This window comes from Oncorhynchus mykiss, chromosome 6 (genome assembly GCF_013265735.2).
Source record: "Oncorhynchus mykiss isolate Arlee chromosome 6, USDA_OmykA_1.1, whole genome shotgun sequence".
NCBI classification, from domain to species: Eukaryota; Metazoa; Chordata; class Actinopteri; order Salmoniformes; family Salmonidae; genus Oncorhynchus; species Oncorhynchus mykiss.
In genome coordinates, this window is record NC_048570.1 from 97304726 (window position 1) to 97326545 (window position 21820).

The 21820-nt window shown below is 45.6% G+C and overlaps 1 protein-coding gene across 1 annotated transcript in view; it reads right to left on the reverse strand.

The window, feature by feature from the left end:
• Positions 1-21820, reverse strand: part of LOC110511555 (multidrug resistance-associated protein 9) — a 122754-nt gene that overhangs the window by 79727 nt on the left and 21207 nt on the right. The window contains exons 3-8 of the mRNA XM_036981679.1: positions 16465-16634; positions 15461-15607; positions 13003-13150; positions 12292-12528; positions 4950-5123; positions 3112-3259 (exon numbers count right to left, since the gene is read on the reverse strand). Coding sequence (XP_036837574.1) covers positions 3112-3259; positions 4950-5123; positions 12292-12528; positions 13003-13150; positions 15461-15607; positions 16465-16634 — 1024 coding nt within the window. The remainder of the gene's footprint in view (positions 1-3111; positions 3260-4949; positions 5124-12291; positions 12529-13002; positions 13151-15460; positions 15608-16464; positions 16635-21820) is intronic.

The window sequence follows — 21820 nt, forward strand, 5'->3', positions numbered from 1 at the left end:
GAACTCTAATAATATACTAGTATATACAGTGACTATAGAACTCTAATAATATACTAGTATGTACAGTGACTACAGAACTCTAATAATATACTAGTATGTACAGTGACTATAGAACTCTAATAATATACTAGTATATACAGTGACTACAGAACTCTAATAATATACTAGTATATACAGTGACTATAGAACTCTAATAATATACTAGTATGTACAGTGACTATAGAACTCTAATAATATACTAGTATGTACAGTGACTATAGAACTCTAATAATATACTAGTATGTACAGTGACTATAGAACTCTAATAATATACTAGTATATACAGTGACTATAGAACTCTAATAATATACTAGTATGTACAGTGACTACAGAACTCTAATAATATACTAGTATGTACAGTGACTATAGAACTCTAATAATATACTAGTATATACAGTGACTACAGAACTCTAATAATATACTAGTATGTACAGTGACTACAGAACTCTAATAATATACTAGTATGTACAGTGACTATAGAACTCTAATAATATACTAGTATGTACAGTGACTACAGAACTCTAATAATATACTAGTATGTACAGTGACTATAGAACTCTAATAATATACTAGTATATACAGTGACTACAGAACTCTAATAATATACTAGTATATACAGTGACTATAGAACTCTAATAATATACTAGTATGTACAGTGACTACAGAACTCTAATAATATACTAGTATGTACAGTGACTATAGAACTCTAATAATATACTAGTATATACAGTGACTACAGAACTCTAATAATATACTAGTATGTACAGTGACTACAGAACTCTAATAATATACTAGTATGTACAGTGACTATAGAACTCTAATAATATACTAGTATATACAGTGACTATAGAACTCTAATAATATACTAGTATGTACAGTGACTATAGAACTCTAATAATATACTAGTATGTACAGTGACTACAGAACTCTAATAATATACTAGTATGTACAGTGACTATAGAACTCTAATAATATACTAGTATATACAGTGACTATAGAACTCTAATAATATACTAGTATGTACAGTGACTATAGAACTCTAATAATATACTAGTATATACAGTGACTATAGAACTCTAATAATATACTAGTATGTACAGTGACTATAGAACTCTAATAATATACTAGTATATACAGTGACTATAGAACTCTAATAATATACTAGTATGTACAGTGACTACAGAACTCTAATAATATACTAGTATGTACAGTGACTATAGAACTCTAATAATATACTAGTATATACAGTGACTATAGAACTCTAATAATATACTAGTATGTACAGTGACTATAGAACTCTAATAATATACTAGTATGTACAGTGACTATAGAACTCTAATAATATACTAGTATATACAGTGACTATAGAACTCTAATAATATACTAGTATGTACAGTGACTACAGAACTCTAATAATATACTAGTATGTACAGTGACTATAGAACTCTAATAATATACTAGTATATACAGTGACTATAGAACTCTAATAATATACTAGTATGTACAGTGACTATAGAACTCTAATAATATACTAGTATGTACAGTGACTATAGAACTCTAATAATATACTAGTATATACAGTGACTATAGAACTCTAATAATATACTAGTATGTACAGTGACTATAGAACTCTAATAATATACTAGTATATACAGTGACTATAGAACTCTAATAATATACTAGTATGTACAGTGACTATAGAACTCTAATAATATACTAGTATATACAGTGACTATAGAACTCTAATAATATACTAGTATGTACAGTGACTATAGAACTCTAATAATATACTAGTATATACAGTGACTATAGAACTCTAATAATATACTAGTATATACAGTGACTATAGAACTCTAATAATATACTAGTATGTACAGTGACTATAGAACTCTAATAATATACTAGTATATACAGTGACTATAGAACTCTAATAATATAGAACTCTAATAATATAGAACTCTAATAATATACTAGTATGTACAGTGACTATAGAACTCTAATAATATACTAGTATGTACAGTGACTATAGAACTCTAATAATATAGAACTCTAATAATATACTAGTATATACAGTGACTATAGAACTATAATAATATACTAGTATATACAGTGACTATAGAACTCTAATAATATACTAGTATATACAGTGACTATAGAACTCTAATAATATACTAGTATGTACAGTGACTATAGAACTCTAATAATATACTAGTATATACAGTGACTATAGAACTCTAATAATATACTAGTATGTACAGTGACTATAGAACTCTAATAATATACTAGTATATACAGTGACTATAGAACTCTAATAATATACTAGTATGTACAGTGACTATAGAACTCTAATAATATACTAGTATGTACAGTGACTATAGAACTCTAATAATATACTAGTATGTACAGTGACTATAGAACTCTAATAATATACTAGTATCGACAGTGACTACAGAACTCTAATAATATACTAGTATGTACAGTGACTATAGAACTCTAATAATATACTAGTATATACAGTGACTATAGAACTCTAATAATATACTAGTATGTACAGTGACTACAGAACTCTAATAATATACTAGTATATACAGTGACTATAGAACTCTAATAATATACTAGTATGTACAGTGACTATAGAACTCTGATAATATACTAGTAGGTACAGTGACTATAGAACTCTGATAATATACTAGTATATACAGTGACTATAGAACTCTGATAATATACTAGTATGTACAGTGACTATAGAACTCTAATAATATACTAGTATGTACAGTGACTATAGAACTCTGATAATATACTAGTAGGTACAGTGACTATAGAACTCTGATAATATACTAGTATGTACAGTGACTATAGAACTCTAATAATGTAGAAAGTCTACACACCTTTGAACTTTTTTTAAATATTTCTGCTTTAAAATTACAACTAAAAAGGATTCAAAATCGTTTTTTTTTCAAACAGATCTACACATTACTATATAATCAGGAGATGGTATTTGGCCAATAAACACCTTCAGTATCCTCTTTAGATACCTTCCTAACACCCTGTGGTGACCCTACTCTTCCTCACCGGTGATTTTCTTCTCGAAGGAGGTTTCCCAGGCATACATCTTGATGAGTTTGATGCAGGTGAGAACCTCGTTCATGGTGCGGACACGAGTGTCTGTGACGCTCACCGCTTTCCTCCTGAACACTTGGATCAGTCTGGCCATGGAAAACTACAGACGACACAACGACATACTGGTCAGTCTGGCCCTTGGTAAACTACAGACAATACGACAACATACTGGTCAGTCTGGCCCATGGTAAACTACAGACAACAGAATAGCATACTGGTCAGAGTCAGAGACTCCTATGAGGGTTAGGGTTACTTCCTGTGTGGGGATGAAGACGAGGTAGACATAGACTCCTATGAGGGTTAGGGTTACTTCCTGTTTGGGGATGAAGATGAGGTAGACAGAGACTCCTATGAGGGTTAGCACCTGTTTGGGGATGAAGATGAGGTAGACATAGACTCCTATGAGGGTTAGGGTTACTTCCTGTTTGGGGATGAAGATGAGGTAGACAGAGACTCCTATGAGGGTTAGTTCCTGTAGGGGATGAAGATGAGGTAGACATAGACTCCTATGAGGGTTAGGGTTACTTCCTGTTTGGGGATGAAGATGAGGTAGACAGAGACTCCTATGAGGGTTAGTTCCTGTAGGGGATGAAGATGAGGTAGACAGAGACTCCTATGAGGGTTAGGGTTAGTTCCTGTATGGGGATGAAGATGAGGTAGACAGGGACTCCTATGAGGGTTAGTACCTGTGTGGGGATGGAGATGAGGTAGACAGAGACTCCTATGAGGGTTAGTTCCTGTAGGGGATGAAGATGAGGTAGACAGGGACTCCTATGAGGGTTAGGGTTAGTTCCTGTAGGGGATGGAGATGAGGTAGACAGAGACTCCTATGAGGGTTAGTACCTGTGTGGGGATGGAGATGAGGTAGACAGGGACTCCTATGAGGGTTAGGGTTAGTTCCTGTGTGGGGATGAAGATGAGGTAGACAGAGACTCCTATGAGGGTTAGTACCTGTAGGGGATGAAGATGAGGTAGACAGAGACACCTATGAGGGTTAGGGTTACTTCCTGTATGGGGATGAAGATGAGGTAGACAGAGACTCATATGAGGGTTAGTTCCTGTATGGGGATGAAGATGAGGTAGACAGAGACTCCTATGAGGGTTAGTTCCTGTTTGGGGATGAAGATGAGGTAGACAGAGACTCCTATGAGGGTTAGCTCCTGTATGGGGATGAAGATGAGGTAGACAGAGACTCCTATGAGGGTTAGTTCCTGTTTGGGGATGAAGATGAGGTAGACAGAGACTCCTATGAGGGTTAGTTCCTGTTTGGGGATGAAGATGAGGTAGACAGAGACTCCTATGAGGGTTAGTTCCTGTTTGGGGATGAAGATGAGGTAGACAGAGACTCCTATGAGGGTTAGGGTTAGTACCTGTTTGGGGATGAAGATGAGGTAGACAGAGACTCCTATGAGGGTTAGTTCCTGTTTGGGGATGAAGATGAGGTAGACAGAGACTCCTATGAGGGTTAGTACCTGTATGGGGATGAAGATGAGGTAGACAGAGACTCCTATGAGGGTTAGGGTTAGTTCCTGTATGGAGATGAAGATGAGGTAGACAGAGACTCCTATGAGGGTTAGTACCTGTGTGGGGATGCAGATGAGGTAGACAGGGACTCCTATGAGGGTTAGGGTTAGTTCCTGTGTGGGGATGAAGATGAGGTAGACAGAGACTCCTATGAGGGTTAGTACCTGTGTGGGGATGGAGATGAGGTAGACAGAGACTCCTATGAGGGTTAGTACCTGTATGGGGATGAATACGAGGTAGATAGACACTCCTATGAGGGTTAGTACCTGTATGGGGATGAATACGAGGTAGACAGAGACTCCTATGAGGGCAGTGTATCCTAGAGTGTAGCAGGCGTAGATCATACAGGCGGTCAGTAGCACAGGGATACACAGCAGGAAGGTACCAAACAGCACAGCCTCAAACATCCTGTAGCCATCACTAGTCAGCACGTTGATCATCTGGAGGGAGGAGAGGGAGGGACAGAGAGAGGAGAGGGAAAAAGAGACGAGCGGGGAGAGGGGGAAGAGAAAGAAAGAAAGAGGAGAGAGAGAGAACGGAGAGAGAGAGAAGAGAGGGGAGAGCGAGAGAGAGGAGAGGGGAGAGCGAGAGAGAGAGGCGAGAGAAAGAGAGCAGGGGAGAGAAAGAGAAAGGTGAGAGAGGATAGGGAGAGAGAGGGAGGAGAGGAGAAGGCGAGAGCGAGAGAGCAAGAGAGCGAGAGAGGAGAGGGAGAGAGCGAAAGAGAGATAGAGGAGAGAGCGAAAGAGAGAGAGAGGAGAGAGAGACAGAGACAGAGAGGAGAGAGAAAGGGGAGAGAGAGAGAGAGAGAGAGAGGAGAGAGAAAGGGGAGAGAGAGAGAGAGAGAGGAGAGAGAACATACGAGCAGGTGAGAATATAAGCTCCTACATGTTGTAGAATTAGAAACATTTGGATTCGGCAAGGACTTATACAAGATATTACCATCCTCAACATAACCTTCACTATGTCACCAGGATATATACAGGATACTACCATCCTCAACACTATGTCACCAGGATATATACAGGATACTACCATCCACAACACTATGTCACCAGGACATATACAGGATACTACCATCCACAACACTATGTCACCAGGACTTATACAGGATACTACCATCCACAACACTATGTCACCAGGACTTATACAGGATACTACCATCCTCAACATAACCTTCACTATGTCACCAGGATATATACAGGATACTACCCTCCTCAACACTATGTCACCAGGACATATACAGGATACTACCATCCACAACACTATGTCACCAGGATATATACAGGATACTACCATCCTCAACACTATGTCACCAGGATATATACAGGATACTACCATCCACAACACTATGTCACCAGGATATATACAGGATACTACCATCCACAACACTATGTCACCAGGATATATACAGGATACTACCCTCTACAACACTATGTCACCAGGACATATACAGGATACTACCATCCTCAACACTATGTCACCAGGACATATATAGGATACTACCATCCACAACACTATGTCACCAGGACATATACAGGATACTACCATCCACAACACTATGTCACCAGGATATATACAGGATACTACCATCCACAACACTATGTCACCAGGATATATACAGGATACTACCCTCTACAACACTATGTCACCAGGACATATACAGGATACTACCATCCTCAACACTATGTCACCAGGACATATATAGGATACTACCATCCTCAACATAACCTTCACTATGTCACCAGGATATATACAGGATACTACCCTCCTCAACACTATGTCACCAGGATATATACAGGATACTACCATCCACAACACTATGTCACCAGGATATATACAGGATACTACCATCCTCAACACTATGTCACCAGGATATATACAGGATACTACCATCCACAACACTATGTCAACAGGATATATACAGGATACTACCCTCTACAACACTATGTCACCAGGACATATACAGGATACTACCATCCTCAACACTATGTCACCAGGACATATATAGGATACTACCATCCTCAACACTATGTCACCAGGACTTATACAGGATACTACCATCCACAACACTATGTCACCAGGACATATACAGGATACTAACTACCATCCACAACACTATGTCACCAGGACATATACAGGATACTACCCTCCACAACACTATGTCACCAGGACATATACAGGATACTACCATCCACAACACTATGTCACCAGGACATATACAGGATACTACCATCCACAACACTATGTCACCAGGACATATACAGGATACTACCCTCCACAACACTATGTCACCAGGACATATACAGGATACTACCCTCCACAACACTATGTCACCAGGACATATACAGGATACTACCCTCTACAACACTATGTCACCAGGACTTATACAGGATACTACCATCTACAACACTATGTCACCAGGACATATACAGGATACTACCCTCTACAATACTATGTCACCAGGACTTATACAGGATACTACCCTCTACAACACTATGTCACCAGGACTTATACAGGATACTACCATCCACAACACTATGTCACCAGGACTTATACAGGATACTACCCTCTACAACACTATGTCACCAGGACATATACAGGATACTACCCTCTACAACACTATGTCAACAGGACATATACAGGATACTACCATCCACAACACTATGTCACCAGGATATATACAGGATACTACCATCCTCAACACTATGTCACCAGGATATATACAGGATACTACCATCCACAACACTATGTCACCAGGATATATACAGGATACTACCCTCTACAACACTATGTCACCAGGACATATACAGGATACTACCATCCTCAACACTATGTCACCAGGACATATATAGGATACTACCATCCTCAACACTGTGTCACCAGGACTTATACAGGATACTACCATCCACAACACTATGTCACCAGGACATATACAGGATACTACCATCCACAACACTATGTCACCAGGACATATACAGGATACTACCATCCACAACACTATGTCACCAGGACATATACAGGATACTACCATCCACAACACTATGTCACCAGGACATATACAGGATACTACCCTCCACAACACTATGTCACCAGGACATATACAGGATACTACCCTCCACAACACTATGTCACCAGGACATATACAGGATACTACCCTCTACAACACTATGTCACCAGGACTTATACAGGATACTACCATCTACAACACTATGTCACCAGGACATATACAGGATACTACCCTCTACAATACTATGTCACCAGGACTTATACAGGATACTACCCTCTACAACACTATGTCACCAGGACTTATACAGGATACTACCATCCACAACACTATGTCACCAGGACTTATACAGGATACTACCCTCTACAACACTATGTCACCAGGACATATACAGGATACTACCCTCTACAACACTATGTCAACAGGACATATACAGTATACTACCATCCACAACACTATGTCACCAGTACATATACAGGATACTACCATCCACAACACTATGTCACCAGGACATATACAGGATACTACCCTCTACAACACTATGTCACCAGGACATATACAGGATACTACCCTCCACAACACTATGTCACCAGGACATATACAGGATACTACCCTCTACAACACTATGTCACCAGGACATATACAGGATACTACCCTCCACAACACTATGTCACCAGGACATATACAGGATACTACCCTCCACAACACTATGTCACCAGGACATATACAGGATACTACCCTCTACAAAAGAACCTTCACTATGTCACCAGGACATATACAGGATACTACCCTCTACAACACTATGTCACCAGGACATATACAGGATACTACCCTCTACAACACTATGTCACCCGGACTTATACAGGATACTACCATCCTCAACATAACCTTCACTATGTCACCAGGATATATACAGGATACTACCCTCCACAACACTATGTCACCAGGATATATACAGGATACTACCCTCCACAACACTATGTCACCAGAACATATACAGGAAACTACCCTCCACAACACTATGTCACCAGGGCATATACAGGATACTACCATCCTCAACATAACCTTCACTATGTCACCAGGATATATACAGGATACTACCCTCCTCAACACTATGTCACCAGGACATATACAGGATACTACCCTCCACAACACTATGTCACCAGGATATATACAGGATACTACCCTCCACAACACTATGTCACCAGGATATATACAGGATACTACCATCCTCAACATAACCTTCACTATGTCACCAGGATATATACAGGATACTACCCTCCACAACACTATGTCACCAGGACATATGCAGGATACTACCATCCTCAACATAACCTTCACTATGTCACCAGGATATATACAGGATACTACCCTCCACAACACTATGTCACCAGGACATATACAGGATACTACCATCCTCAAAATAACCTTCACTATGTCACCAGGATATATACAGGATACTACCCTCCACAACACTATGTCACCAGGACAAATACAGGATACTACCCTCCACAACACTATGTCACCAGGATATATACAGGATACTACCCTCCACAACACTATGTCACCAGGATATATACAGGATACTACCCTCCACAACACTATGTCACCAGGACAAATACAGGATACTACCCTCCACAACACTATGTCACCAGGACAAATACAGTATACTACCCTCCACAACACTATGTCACCAGGACAAATACAGGATACTACCCTCCACAACACTATGTCACCAGGATATATACAGGATACTACCCTCCACAACACTATGTCACCAGGACAAATACAGGATACTACCCTCCACAACACTATGTCACCAGGACAAATACAGGATACTACCCTCCACAACACTATGTCACCAGGATATATACAGGATACTACCCTCTACAACACTATGTCACCAGGACATATACAGGATACTACCCTCTACAACACTATGTCACCAGGACATATACAGGATACTACCCTCCACAACACTATGTCACCAGGATATATACAGGATACTACCCTCCACAACATAACCTTCACTATGTCACCAGGACATATACAGGATACTACCCTCTACAACACTATGTCACCAGGACATATACAGGATACTACCCTCTACAACACTATGTCACCAGGACATATACAGGATACTACCCTCTACAACACTATGTCACCAGGATATATACAGGATACTACCCTCTACAACACTATGTCACCAGGATATATACAGGATACTACCCTCTACAACACTATGTCACCAGGACATATACAGGATACTACCATCCTCAACACTATGTCACCAGGACATATATAGGATACTACCATCCACAACACTATGTCACCAGGATATATACAGGATACTACCATCCACAACACTATGTCACCAGGATATATACAGGATACTACCCTCTACAACACTATGTCACCAGGACATATACAGGATACTACCCTCCACAACATAACCTTCACTATGTCACCAGGACATATACAGGATACTACCCTCTACAACACTATGTCACCAGGACATATACAGGATACTACCCTCCACAACACTATGTCACCAGGATATATACAGGATACTACCATCCTCAACATAACCTTCACTAGGTCACCAGGACATATATAGGATACTACCATGTCACCAGGACATATACTATCCACTATGTCACCAGGACATATACAGGATACTACCCTCTACAACACTATGTCACCAGGATATATACAGGATACTACCCTCCACAACACTATGTCACCAGGATATATACAGGATACTACCCTCTACAACACTATGTCACCAGGACATATACAGGATACTACCCTCTACAATACTGTGTCACCAGGACATAAACAGGATGCTACCCTCTACAACAGAACCTTCACTATGGCACCAGGACATATACAGGATACTACCCTCTACAACACTATGTCAACAGGACATATACAGGATACTACCCTCTACAACACTATGTCACCAGGACATATACAGGATACTACCCTCTACAACACTATGTCACCAGGACATATACAGGATACTACCCTCTACAACACTATGTCACCAGGACATATACAGGATACTACCCTCTACAACACTATGTCACCAGGACATATACAGGATACTACCCTCTACAACACTATGTCACCAGGACATATACAGGAAACTACCCTCTACAACACTATGTCACCAGGACATATACAGGAAACTACCCTCTACAACATAACCTTCACTATGTCACTACCTCCACTCTAACCACTAGTCTACCTGCCTCCCCTCCACTCTAACCACTAGTCTACCTGCCTCCCCTCCACTCTAACCACTAGGCTACCTGCCGCCCCTCCACTCTAACCACTAGTCTACCTGCCACCCCTCCACTCTAACCACTAGGCTACCTGCCGTCCCTCCACTCTAACCACTAGTCTACCTGCCTCCCCTCCACTCTAACCACTAGTCTACCTGCCTCCCCTTCACTCTAACCACCAGACTACCTACCTCCCCTCCACTCTAACCACTAGACTACCTGCCGTCCCTCCACTCTAACCACTAGACTACCTGCCGCCCCTCCACTGTAACCGCTAGGCTACCTGCCGCCCCTCCACTCAAACCACTAGACTACCTGCCGCCCCTCCACTCTAAGCACTAATCGACCTGCCGCCCCTCCACTCTAACCACTAGTCTACCTGCCGTCCATCCACTCTAACCACTAGGCTACCTGCCGTCCCTCCACTCTAACCACTAGGCTACCTGCCGCCCCTCCACTCTAACCACTAGTCTACCTGCCTACCCTCCACTCTAACCACTAGTCTACCTGCCTCCCCTTCACTCTAACCACCAGACTACCTACCTCCCCTCCACTCTAACCACTAGACTACCTGCCGTCCCTCCACTCTAACCACTAGACTACCTGCGGCCCCCCTCCACTCTAACCGCTAGGCTACCTGCCGCCCCTCCACTCTAACCACTAGTCTACCTGCCGCCCCTCCACTCAAACCACTAGACTACCTGCCTCCCCTTCACTCTAACCACCAGACTACCTACCTCCCCTCCACTCTAACCACTAGACTACCTGCCACCCCTCCACTCTAACCACTAGACTACCTGCCGCCCCTACACTCTAACCACTAGTCTACCTGCCACCCCTCCACTCTAACCACTAGACTACCTGCCGCCCCTACACTCTAACCGCTAGGCTACCTGCCGCCCCTCCACTCTAACCACTAGGCTACCTGCCGCCCCTCCACTCCACTCAAACCACTAGACTACCTGCCGCCCCTACACTCTAACCGCTAGGCTACCTGCCGCCCCTCCACTCCACTCTAACCACTAGGCTACCTGCCGCCCCTCCACTCCACTCTAACCACTAGACTACCTGCCGCCCCTCCACTCCACTCTAACCACTAGGCTACCTGCCGCCCCTACACTCTAACCGCTAGGCTACCTGCCGCCCCTCCACTCCACTCTAACCACTAGACTACCTGCCGCCCCTCCACTCTAACCACTAGTCTACCTGCCGCCCCTCCACTCTAACCACTAGTCTTCCCTGCCGCCCCACAGTACTGAACCCACAGGAAGGAAAACAGAACAGGAGAACATCATAATGGTATCTGTGTGACTGTACCTCTCCCACAGAGAGGTTGCTGACGGATCTGAGAGAGATGATCTTCTGGAAGGCGACGACAGAGAAGGCACTCTTCACCCTGATGGCCGTCCTCAGGTTAACAGCCCACAGTAGAGAGACGAAGAAGGCCTTAGAGAACTCTGAGGTGAACAGAGCCACACACAGACCCACACCGTGGAGCAGAGTAGACGTCCCAGGGGCTTCTGCATAGTTCAGGATCTCATATACCAGAACCGCCTGGAACACACACACACACACAGACACAGACACAGACACAGACACAGACACAGACACAGACACAGACACAGACACAGACACAGACACAGACACAGACACAGACACAGACAGACACAGACACAGACACAGACACAGACACAGACACAGACACAGACACAGACACAGACACACAGACACAGACACAGACACAGACACAGACACAGACACAGACACAGACACAGACACAGACACAGACACACACAGACACACACATACACATACACATACACATACACACACACACACACACACACACACACACACACACACACACACACACACACACACACACAGACACAGACACACACACACAGACACACACACACACACACACACACACGCATCAATAAACAGATGTTGTTGTTTTCTAAACATTCAATAATGTGTTGAATGAATCATCTATGCAGGAAATGAATCCATTTTGAAATCACAGACCGGTCCGATAAACACAGAGAGCGTGAAGAGGATGGAGACGAGGAAGGCCACCAGTAATCGGGTCCTTTGGAAGCGCATGAAGACTCCACCTAGAGAAGCTTTCTCTAGTCCCACCTTAGCTACCTCTTCCTCCCAAAGCCTCTCAAACCTACAGAGGAAGAAGAGTTTATCAAATGCTGTCCTTTTGTTTTGTCACAGACAACTCACAGAGCTCAACCAAACACACCGTTGACACAGACAACTCACAGAGCTCAACCAAACACGCCGTTGACACAGACAACTCACAGAGCTCAACCAAACACGCCGTTGACACAGACAACTCACAGAGCTCAACCAAACACGCCGTTGACACAGACAACTCACAGAGCTCAACCAAACACGCCGTTGACACAGACAACTCACAGAGCTCAACCAAACACGCCGTTGACACAGACAACTCACAGAGCTCAACCAAACACGCCGTTGACACAGACAACTCACAGAGCTCAACCAAACACGCCGTTGACACAGACAACTCACAGAGCTCAACCAAACACGCCGTTGACACGGACAACTCACAGAGCTCAACCAAACACGCCGTTGACACAGACAACTCACAGAGCTCAACCAAACACGCCGTTGACACAGACAACTCACAGAGCTCAACAAAACACGCCGTTGCCACAGACAACTCACAGAGCTCAACCAAACACGCCGTTGAAACAGACAACTCACAGAGCTCAACCAAACACGCCGTTGACACAGACAACTCACAGAGCTCAACCAAACACGCCGTTGTCACAGACAACTCACAGAGCTCAATCAAACACGCCGTTGTCACAGACAACTCACAGAGCTCAACCAAACACGCCGTTGACACAGACAACTCACAGAGCTCAACCAAACACGCCGTTGACACAGACAACTCACAGAGCTCAACCAAACACGCCGTTGTCACAGACAACTCACAGAGCTCAACCAAACACGCCGTTGACACAGACAACTCACAGAGCTCAACCAAACACGCCGTTGACACAGACAACTCACAGAGCTCAACCAAACACGCCGTTGACACAGACAACTCACAGAGCTCAACCAAACACGCCGTTGACACAGACAACTCTCAGAGCTCAACCAAACACGCCGTTGACACAGACAACTCACAGAGCTCAACCAAACACGCCGTTGACACAGACAACTCACAGAGCTCAACCAAACACGCCGTTGACACAGACAACTCACAGAGCTCAACCAAACACGCCGTTGACACAGACAACTCACAGAGCTCAACCAAACACGCCGTTGACACAGGGTGACACGGGGCCAAATGAACAAACATTTAATTATATATTTTGAATTAATATTTAAACAGTTTACTTCTCCTTTTATGGTTAAAGGTGATGTGATGTCACATGTTTATGATGAGTAACCCTGACGATGTGACTAAACTCTCACAGATAACACCTTTACCTCAGTGGGCTAACCCTGTCTGAAACCTGAAGAGTTGACTAAACTCTCACAGATAACACCTTTACCTCAGTGGACTAACCCTGTCTGAAACCTGAAGAGTTGACTAAACTCTCACAGATAACACCTTTACCTCAGTGGACTAACCCTGTCTGAAACCTGAAGAGTTGACTAAACTCTCACAGATAACACCTTTACCTCAGTGGACTAACCCTGTCTGAAACCTGAAGAGTTGACTAAACTCTCACAGATAACACCTTTACCTCAGTGGACTAACCCTGTCTGAAACCTGAAGAGTTGACTAAACTCTCACAGATAACACCTTTACCTCAGTGGACTAACCCTGTCTGAAACCTGAAGAGTTGACTAAACTCTCACAGATAACACCTTTACCTCAGTGGACTAACCCCGTCTGAAACCTGAAGAGTTGACTAAACTCTCACTGATAACACCTTTACCTCAGTGGACTAACACAGTCTTTAGCCATGCTAACCTGTGTTCGATACCCAGTCCATTACACATTCATTGTCATATACAAACCTTTTCCCATTGACAGATAAGTCCAGGGCTTTAGCTCAGTGGGCTAACACGATTCAAAACCCGGTTGGTTATAGATTCATGGTGCGAGTCCCACATTCATGATGAGTCCCACCTTTTCCCATTGACAGACAATGCCTAGGCATTAGCTCCGTGGGCTAACTAGGGTTAGCATAATGAGTCCCACCTTTTCCCATTGACAGACATTGCCTAGGCATTAGCTCAGTGGGCTAACTAGGGTTAACATAATGAGTCCCAGCTTTTCCCATTGACAGACAATGCCTAGGCATTAGCTCAGTGGGCTAACTAGGGTTAACATAATGAGTCCCACCTTTTCCCATTGACAGACAATGCCTAGGCATTAGCTCAGTGGGCTAACTCGGGTTAACATAATGAGTCCCACCTTTTCCCATTGACAGACAATGCCTAGGCATTAGCTCCGTGGGCTAACTCGGGTTAGCATAATGAGTCCCACCTCTTCCCATTGGTTTCGGCCCCATCATGAGAAGACAGAGACAGGGAGCTCTTGTCCAGTCGGTTCCTGAACAGGCTCCACATCATGGGAGTCATCCAGGCAAACGAGGTGAAGGAGAAGAAGCCCGCATCGTCCATGGGGTTGGACCTGGACAGAGACAGACAACATCAGGGTGCAACAACAATTATACACACTGTTGTATGAAAAGATCCAATCCCATAGAGGGTTATTAGGGGTTAGGGGTATTATGGGTTAGGGTTATTATGGGTTAGGGGTATTATGGGTTAGGGTTATTATGGGTTAGGGGTTAGGGGTATTATGGGTTAGGGATATTATGGGTTAGGGATATTATGGGTTAGGGGTTAGGGGTATTATGGGTTAGGGATATTATGGGTTAGGGGTTAGGGTTATTATGGGTTAGGGGTTAGGGTTATTATGGGTTAGGGTTATTATGGGTTAGGGGTATTATGGGTTTGGGGTATTATGGGTTAGGGGTTAGGGGTATTATGGGTTAGGGGTTAGGGTTATTATGGGTTAGGGGTATTATGGGTTAGGGGTATTATGGGTTAGGGGTATTATGGGTTACCGGTTAGGGTTATTATGGTTAGGGGTTAGTGTTATTATGGGGTTAGGGGTTAGGGGGTAGGGTTATTAGGGGTAGGGTTATTAGGGGATAGGGTTATTAGGGGGTAGGGTTATTAGGGGGTAGGGTTATTAGGGGGTAGGGTTATTATGGGGTAGGGTTATTAGGGGGTAGGTTTATTAGGGGGTAGGGTTATTAGGGGGTAGGGCGTAGGGTTCTTTTGGGTTAGGGGGTAGGGTTAGAGGGTAGGGTTATTAGGGAGTAGGGGTTAGGGGTTAGGGTTATTATGGGTTAGGGTCATTATGTTTAGCGGTATTATGAGTTACCGGTTAGGGTTATTATGGGTTAGGGGTTATGGGGTAGGGTTATTAGGGGGTAGGAGTTAGGGGTTAGGGGTTAGAGGTGTGTAGTTGGGACTTACTTGTTTGAGAAGCGGAATGGGATCATGTTCTGCAGGCTGGTGTGGTACTTGAGGTGTTTGTTGGGAGGGGGGTCCTCTTCCCTGTAGTCCAGGGAAGGTAGGCCCTCTGGATTCATCTCCATGGTGGCATTAGAATCACAATTCCATTTAACACTATCACTTCTCTTCCTCTGTTCATGAAGAAAGGAGGGTCGAGAGGGAGAGAGACAATTACAGTATAACACTATCACTTCTCTTCCTCTGTACATGGAGAAAGGAGGGTCGAGAGGGAGAGAGACAATTACAGTATAACACTATCACTTCTCTTCCTCTGTACATGGAGAAAGGAGGGTCGAGAGGGAGAGAGACAATTACAGTATAACACTATCACTTCTCTTCCTAGCCTTTATATCCCTAGGGGACAAAGAGTGTATTGTAACCAAGGAGGGGACAAATGTACCATCAAAGAGTGTATTGTAACCAAGGAGGGGACAAATGTACCCCAAGCTTCAATGGCAGAATCAAAGACAACAACAAAATCCACAGGCAAACAAGATGGCAGAGAGAGAGAGAGAGAGAAAGAGAGAAAGAGAGAGAGAGAGAGAGAGAGAGAGAGAGAGAGAGAGAAAGAGAGAGAGAGAGAGAGAGACCACCGGGAAACAAGATGGCAGAGAGAGAGAGAGAAAGACCACAGGGAAACAAGATGGCAGAGAGAGAGAGAGAGAGAGAGAGAGAGAGAGAGAGAGAGAGACCACCGGGAAACAAGATGGCCGAGAGAAAGAGAGAAAGACCACAGGGAAACAAGATGGCAGAGAGAGAGAGAGAGAGAGAAAGACCACAGGAAAAAAAGATGGCAGAGAGAGAGAGACCACCGGGAAACAAGATGGCAGAGAGAGAGAGAGAGAGAGAGAGAGAGAGAAAGACCACATGAAAACAAGATGGCAGAGAGAGAGAGAGAGAGAAAGACCACAGGAAAACAAGATGGTAGAGAGAGAGAGAGAGACCACAGGGAAACAAGATGGCAGAGAGAGAGAGAGAAAGACCACAGGGAAACAAGATGGCAGAGAGAGAGAGAGAGAGACCACAGGGAAACAAGATGGCAGAGATAGAGAGAGAAAGACCACAGGGAAACAAGATGGCAGAGAGAGAGAGAGAGAGAGAGAGAGAGAGAGAGAGAGAGACCACAGGGAAACAAGATGGCAGAGAGAGAGAAAGACCACAGGGAAACAAGATGGCAGAGAGAGAGTCCTCTGTTGTCAGAGGACAAACACTAGGCCCTGGAGCTGTTGTCAGAGGACAAACACGAGACATGTCCTGGAGCTGTTGTCAGAGGACAAACACTGGACATGCCCTAGAGCTGTTGTCAGAGGACAAACACTAGGCCCTGGAGCTGTTGTCAGAGGACAAACACGAGACATGTCCTGGAGCTGTTGTCAGAGGACAAACACTGGACATGCCCTAGAGCTGTTGTCAGAGGACAAACACTAGGCCCTGGAGCTGTTGTCAGAGGACAAACACTGGACCTGCCCTAGAGCTGTTGTCAGAGGACAAACACTAGGCCCTGGAGCTGTTGTCAAAGGACAAACACTAGACCCTGGAGCTGTTGTCAGAGGACAAACACTGGACATGCCCTAGAGCTGTTGTCAGAGGACAAACACTAGGCATGTCCTGGAGCTGTTGTCAGAGGACAAACACTGGACATGCCCTAGAGCTGTTGTCAGAGGACAAACACTGGACATGTCCTGGAGCTGTTGTCAGAGGACAAACACTAGACATGTCCTGGAGCTGTTGTCAGAGGACAAACACTAGGCCCTGGAGCTGTTGTCAGAGGACAAACACTAGGCATGCCCTGGAGCTGTTGTCAGAGGACAAACACTAGGCGTGTCCTGGAGCTGTTGTCAGAGGACAAACACTAGGCCCTGGAGCTGTTGTCAGAGGACAAACACTGGGCATGCCCTGGAGCTGTTGTCAGAGGACAGACTAAGGTCCCCGAGTCACACCATAATTCACACGGGCACAAACGACCTGAGGGCCCAGCAGGAAAGGGACTGATTGAACAAGCTTCTTCTACTTTCCCCCAACGCACCAGTGGTTACATCCACCCTGCTACCATACAGTGGGTGAATGCAAGCATTTCCCTGGACTGTGCGGCCCAGACCAGCGAGACACCCTCCCAGACCTGCAAAGACCCCCCCCCCCCCCCCCTCCCAGAAGGACCTGCACCAAGAGAACCCACTCCACACCCCTACACCAAGACCACAGCATCACCAGCCACACCCCAACCAGCCGAGACCCACCCAAACAAACCCACCCAAACACCAGCCCAAACCCCATCCTGCGACAGGCCCAACCCCCACCAGGCCCAACCCCCACTAAGACACCCTCCCAAGCCCCATCCTGAGACAGGCCCAACCCCCACTAATAAACCCACCCAAGCCCCATCCTGAGACAGACCCAACCCCCACTAATACACACGCCCAAGCCCCATTCTGAGACAGGCCCAACCCCCACCAGGCCCAACCCCCACTAATACACCCGCCCAAGCCCCATCCTGAGACAGGCCCAACCCCCACTAATACACCCACCCAAGCCCCATCCTGAGACAGGCCCAACCCCCACTAATACACCCACCCAAGCCCCGTCCTGAGACAGGCCCAACCCCCACTAACACACCCGCCCAAGCCCCATCCTGAGACAGACCCAACCCCCACTAACACACCCTCCCAAGCCCCATCCTGAGACAGGCCCAACCCCCACTAATACACCCGCCCAAGCCCCATCCTGAGACAGGCCCAACCCCCACTAATACACCCACCCAAGCCCCGTCCTGAGACAGGCCCAACCCCCACTAACACACCCTCCCAAGCCCCATCCTGAGACAGGCCCAACCCCCACTAATACACCCGCCCAAGCCCCATCCTGAGACAGACCCAACCCCCACTAATACACCCACCCAAGCCCCGTCCTGAGACAGGCCCAACCCCCACTAATACACCCGCCAAAGCCCCATCCTGAGACAGGCCCAACCCCCACTAACACACCCGCCCAAGCCCCATCCTGAGACAGACCCAACCCCCACTAACACACCCTCCCAAGCCCCATCCTGAGACAGGCCCAACCCACACTAACACACCCGCCTAAGCCCCATCCTGAGACAGACCCAACCCACACTAACACACCCGCCTAAGCCCCATCCTGAGACAGACCCAACCCCCACTAACACACCCGCCTAAGCCCCATCCTGAGACAGGCCCAACCCCCACTAATACACCCGCCCAAGCCCCATCCTGAGACAGACCCAACCCCCACTAATACACCCGCCCAAGCCCCATCCTGAGACCTAAGAGTATGTATCAGATGTTCAACAAGCTCTGCTCACACCTACTGTGATGGTCTGTGCCTAAACCACACAAAAACAACACTAGACACTATGGAACTAAAATATTTTACGATCTCATCCTGGAATATCCAAGGTCTGAGGTCATCTGCCTTTGGTCTAAAGAGGAACCTGGACTTCGTCAAAGAAATCAGAAATACAGACATTATCATCCAACAAGAAACCTGGTACAGAGGAGATGGACCCACTGGTTTTCCTCTAGGTTACAGAGAGCTGGTAGTCCCATCCACCAAACTACCAGGTGGGTGGTATAGAGGAGATGGACCCACTGGTGGCACTCTAGGTTACAGAGAGCTGGTAGTCCCATCCACCAAACTACCAGGTGGGTGGTAAAGAGGAGATGGACCCACTGGTTGTCCTCTAGGTTACAGAGAGCTGGTAGTCCCATCCACCAAACTACCAGGTGGGTGGTATAGTGGAGATGGATCCACTGGTTGCCCTCTAGGTTACAGAGAGCTGGTAGTCCCATCCACCAAACTACCAGGTGGGTGGTAGAGAGGAGATGGACCCACTGGTTGCCCTCTAGGTTACAGAGAGCTGGTAGTCCCATCCACCACACTACCAGGTGGGTGGTATAGAGGAGATGGACCCACTGGTTGCCCTCTAGGTTACAGAGAGCTGGTCGTCCCATCCACCACACTACCAGGTTTAGAGGAGATGGACCCACTGGTTGCCCTCTAGGTTACAGAGAGCTGGTAGTCCCATCCACCACACTACCAGGTGGGTGGTATAGAGGAGATGGACCCACTGGTTGTCCTCTAGGTTACAGAGAGCTGGTAGTCCCATCCACCAAACTACCAGGTGGGTGGTAGAGAGGAGATGGACCCACTGGTTGCCCTCTAGGTTACAGAGAGCTGGTAGTCCCATCCACCACACTACCAGGTGGGTGGTATAGAGGAGATGGACCCACTGGTTGCCCTCTAGGTTACAGAGAGCTGGTCGTCCCATCCACCAAACTACCAGGTGGGTGGTATAGAGGAGATGAACCCACTGGTTGTCCTCTAGGTTACAGAGAGCTGGTAGTCCCATCCACTAAACTACCAGGTGGGTGGTACAGAGGAGATGAACCCACTGGTTGTCCTCTAGGTTACAGAGAGCTGGTAGTCCCATCCACCACACTACCAGGTGGGTGGTATAGAGGAGATGGACCCACTGGTTGTCCTCTAGGTTACAGAGAGCTGGTAGTCCCATCCACCACACTACCAGGTGGGTGGTATAGAGGAGATGGACCCACTGGTTGTCCTCTAGGTTACAGAGAGCTGGTAGTCCCATCCACCAAACTACCAGGTGGGTGGTATAGAGGAGATGGACCCACTGGTTGTCCTCTAGGTTACAGAGAGCTGGTAGTCCCATCCACCAAACTACCAGGTGGGTGGTATAGAGGAGATGAACCCACTGGTTGTCCTCTAGGTTACAGAGAGCTGGTAGTCCCATCCACTAAACTACCAGGTGGGTGGTACAGAGGAGATGAACCCACTGGTTGTCCTCTAGGTTACAGAGAGCTGGTAGTCCCATCCACCAAACTACCAGGTGGGGGGTATAGAGGAGATGGACCCACTGGTTGTCCTCTAGGTTACAGAGAGCTGGTAGTCCCATCCACCACACTACCAGGTGGGTGGTATAGAGGAGATGGACCCACTGGTTGTCCTCTAGGTTACAGAGAGCTGGTAGTCCCATCCACCAAACTACCAGGTGGGGGGTATAGAGGAGATGGACCCACTGGTTGTCCTCTAGGTTACAGAGAGCTGGTAGTCCCATCCACCACACTACCAGGTGGGTGGTATAGAGGAGACGGACCCACTGGTTGTCCTCTAGGTTACAGAGAGCTGGTAGTCCCATCCACCAAACTACCAGGTGGGTGGTATAGAGGAGACGGACCCACAAGTTGCCCTTATGGTTACAGAGAGCTGGTAGTCCCATCCACCAAACTACCAGGTGGGTGGTATAGAGGAGATGGACCCACTGGTTGTCCTCTAGGTT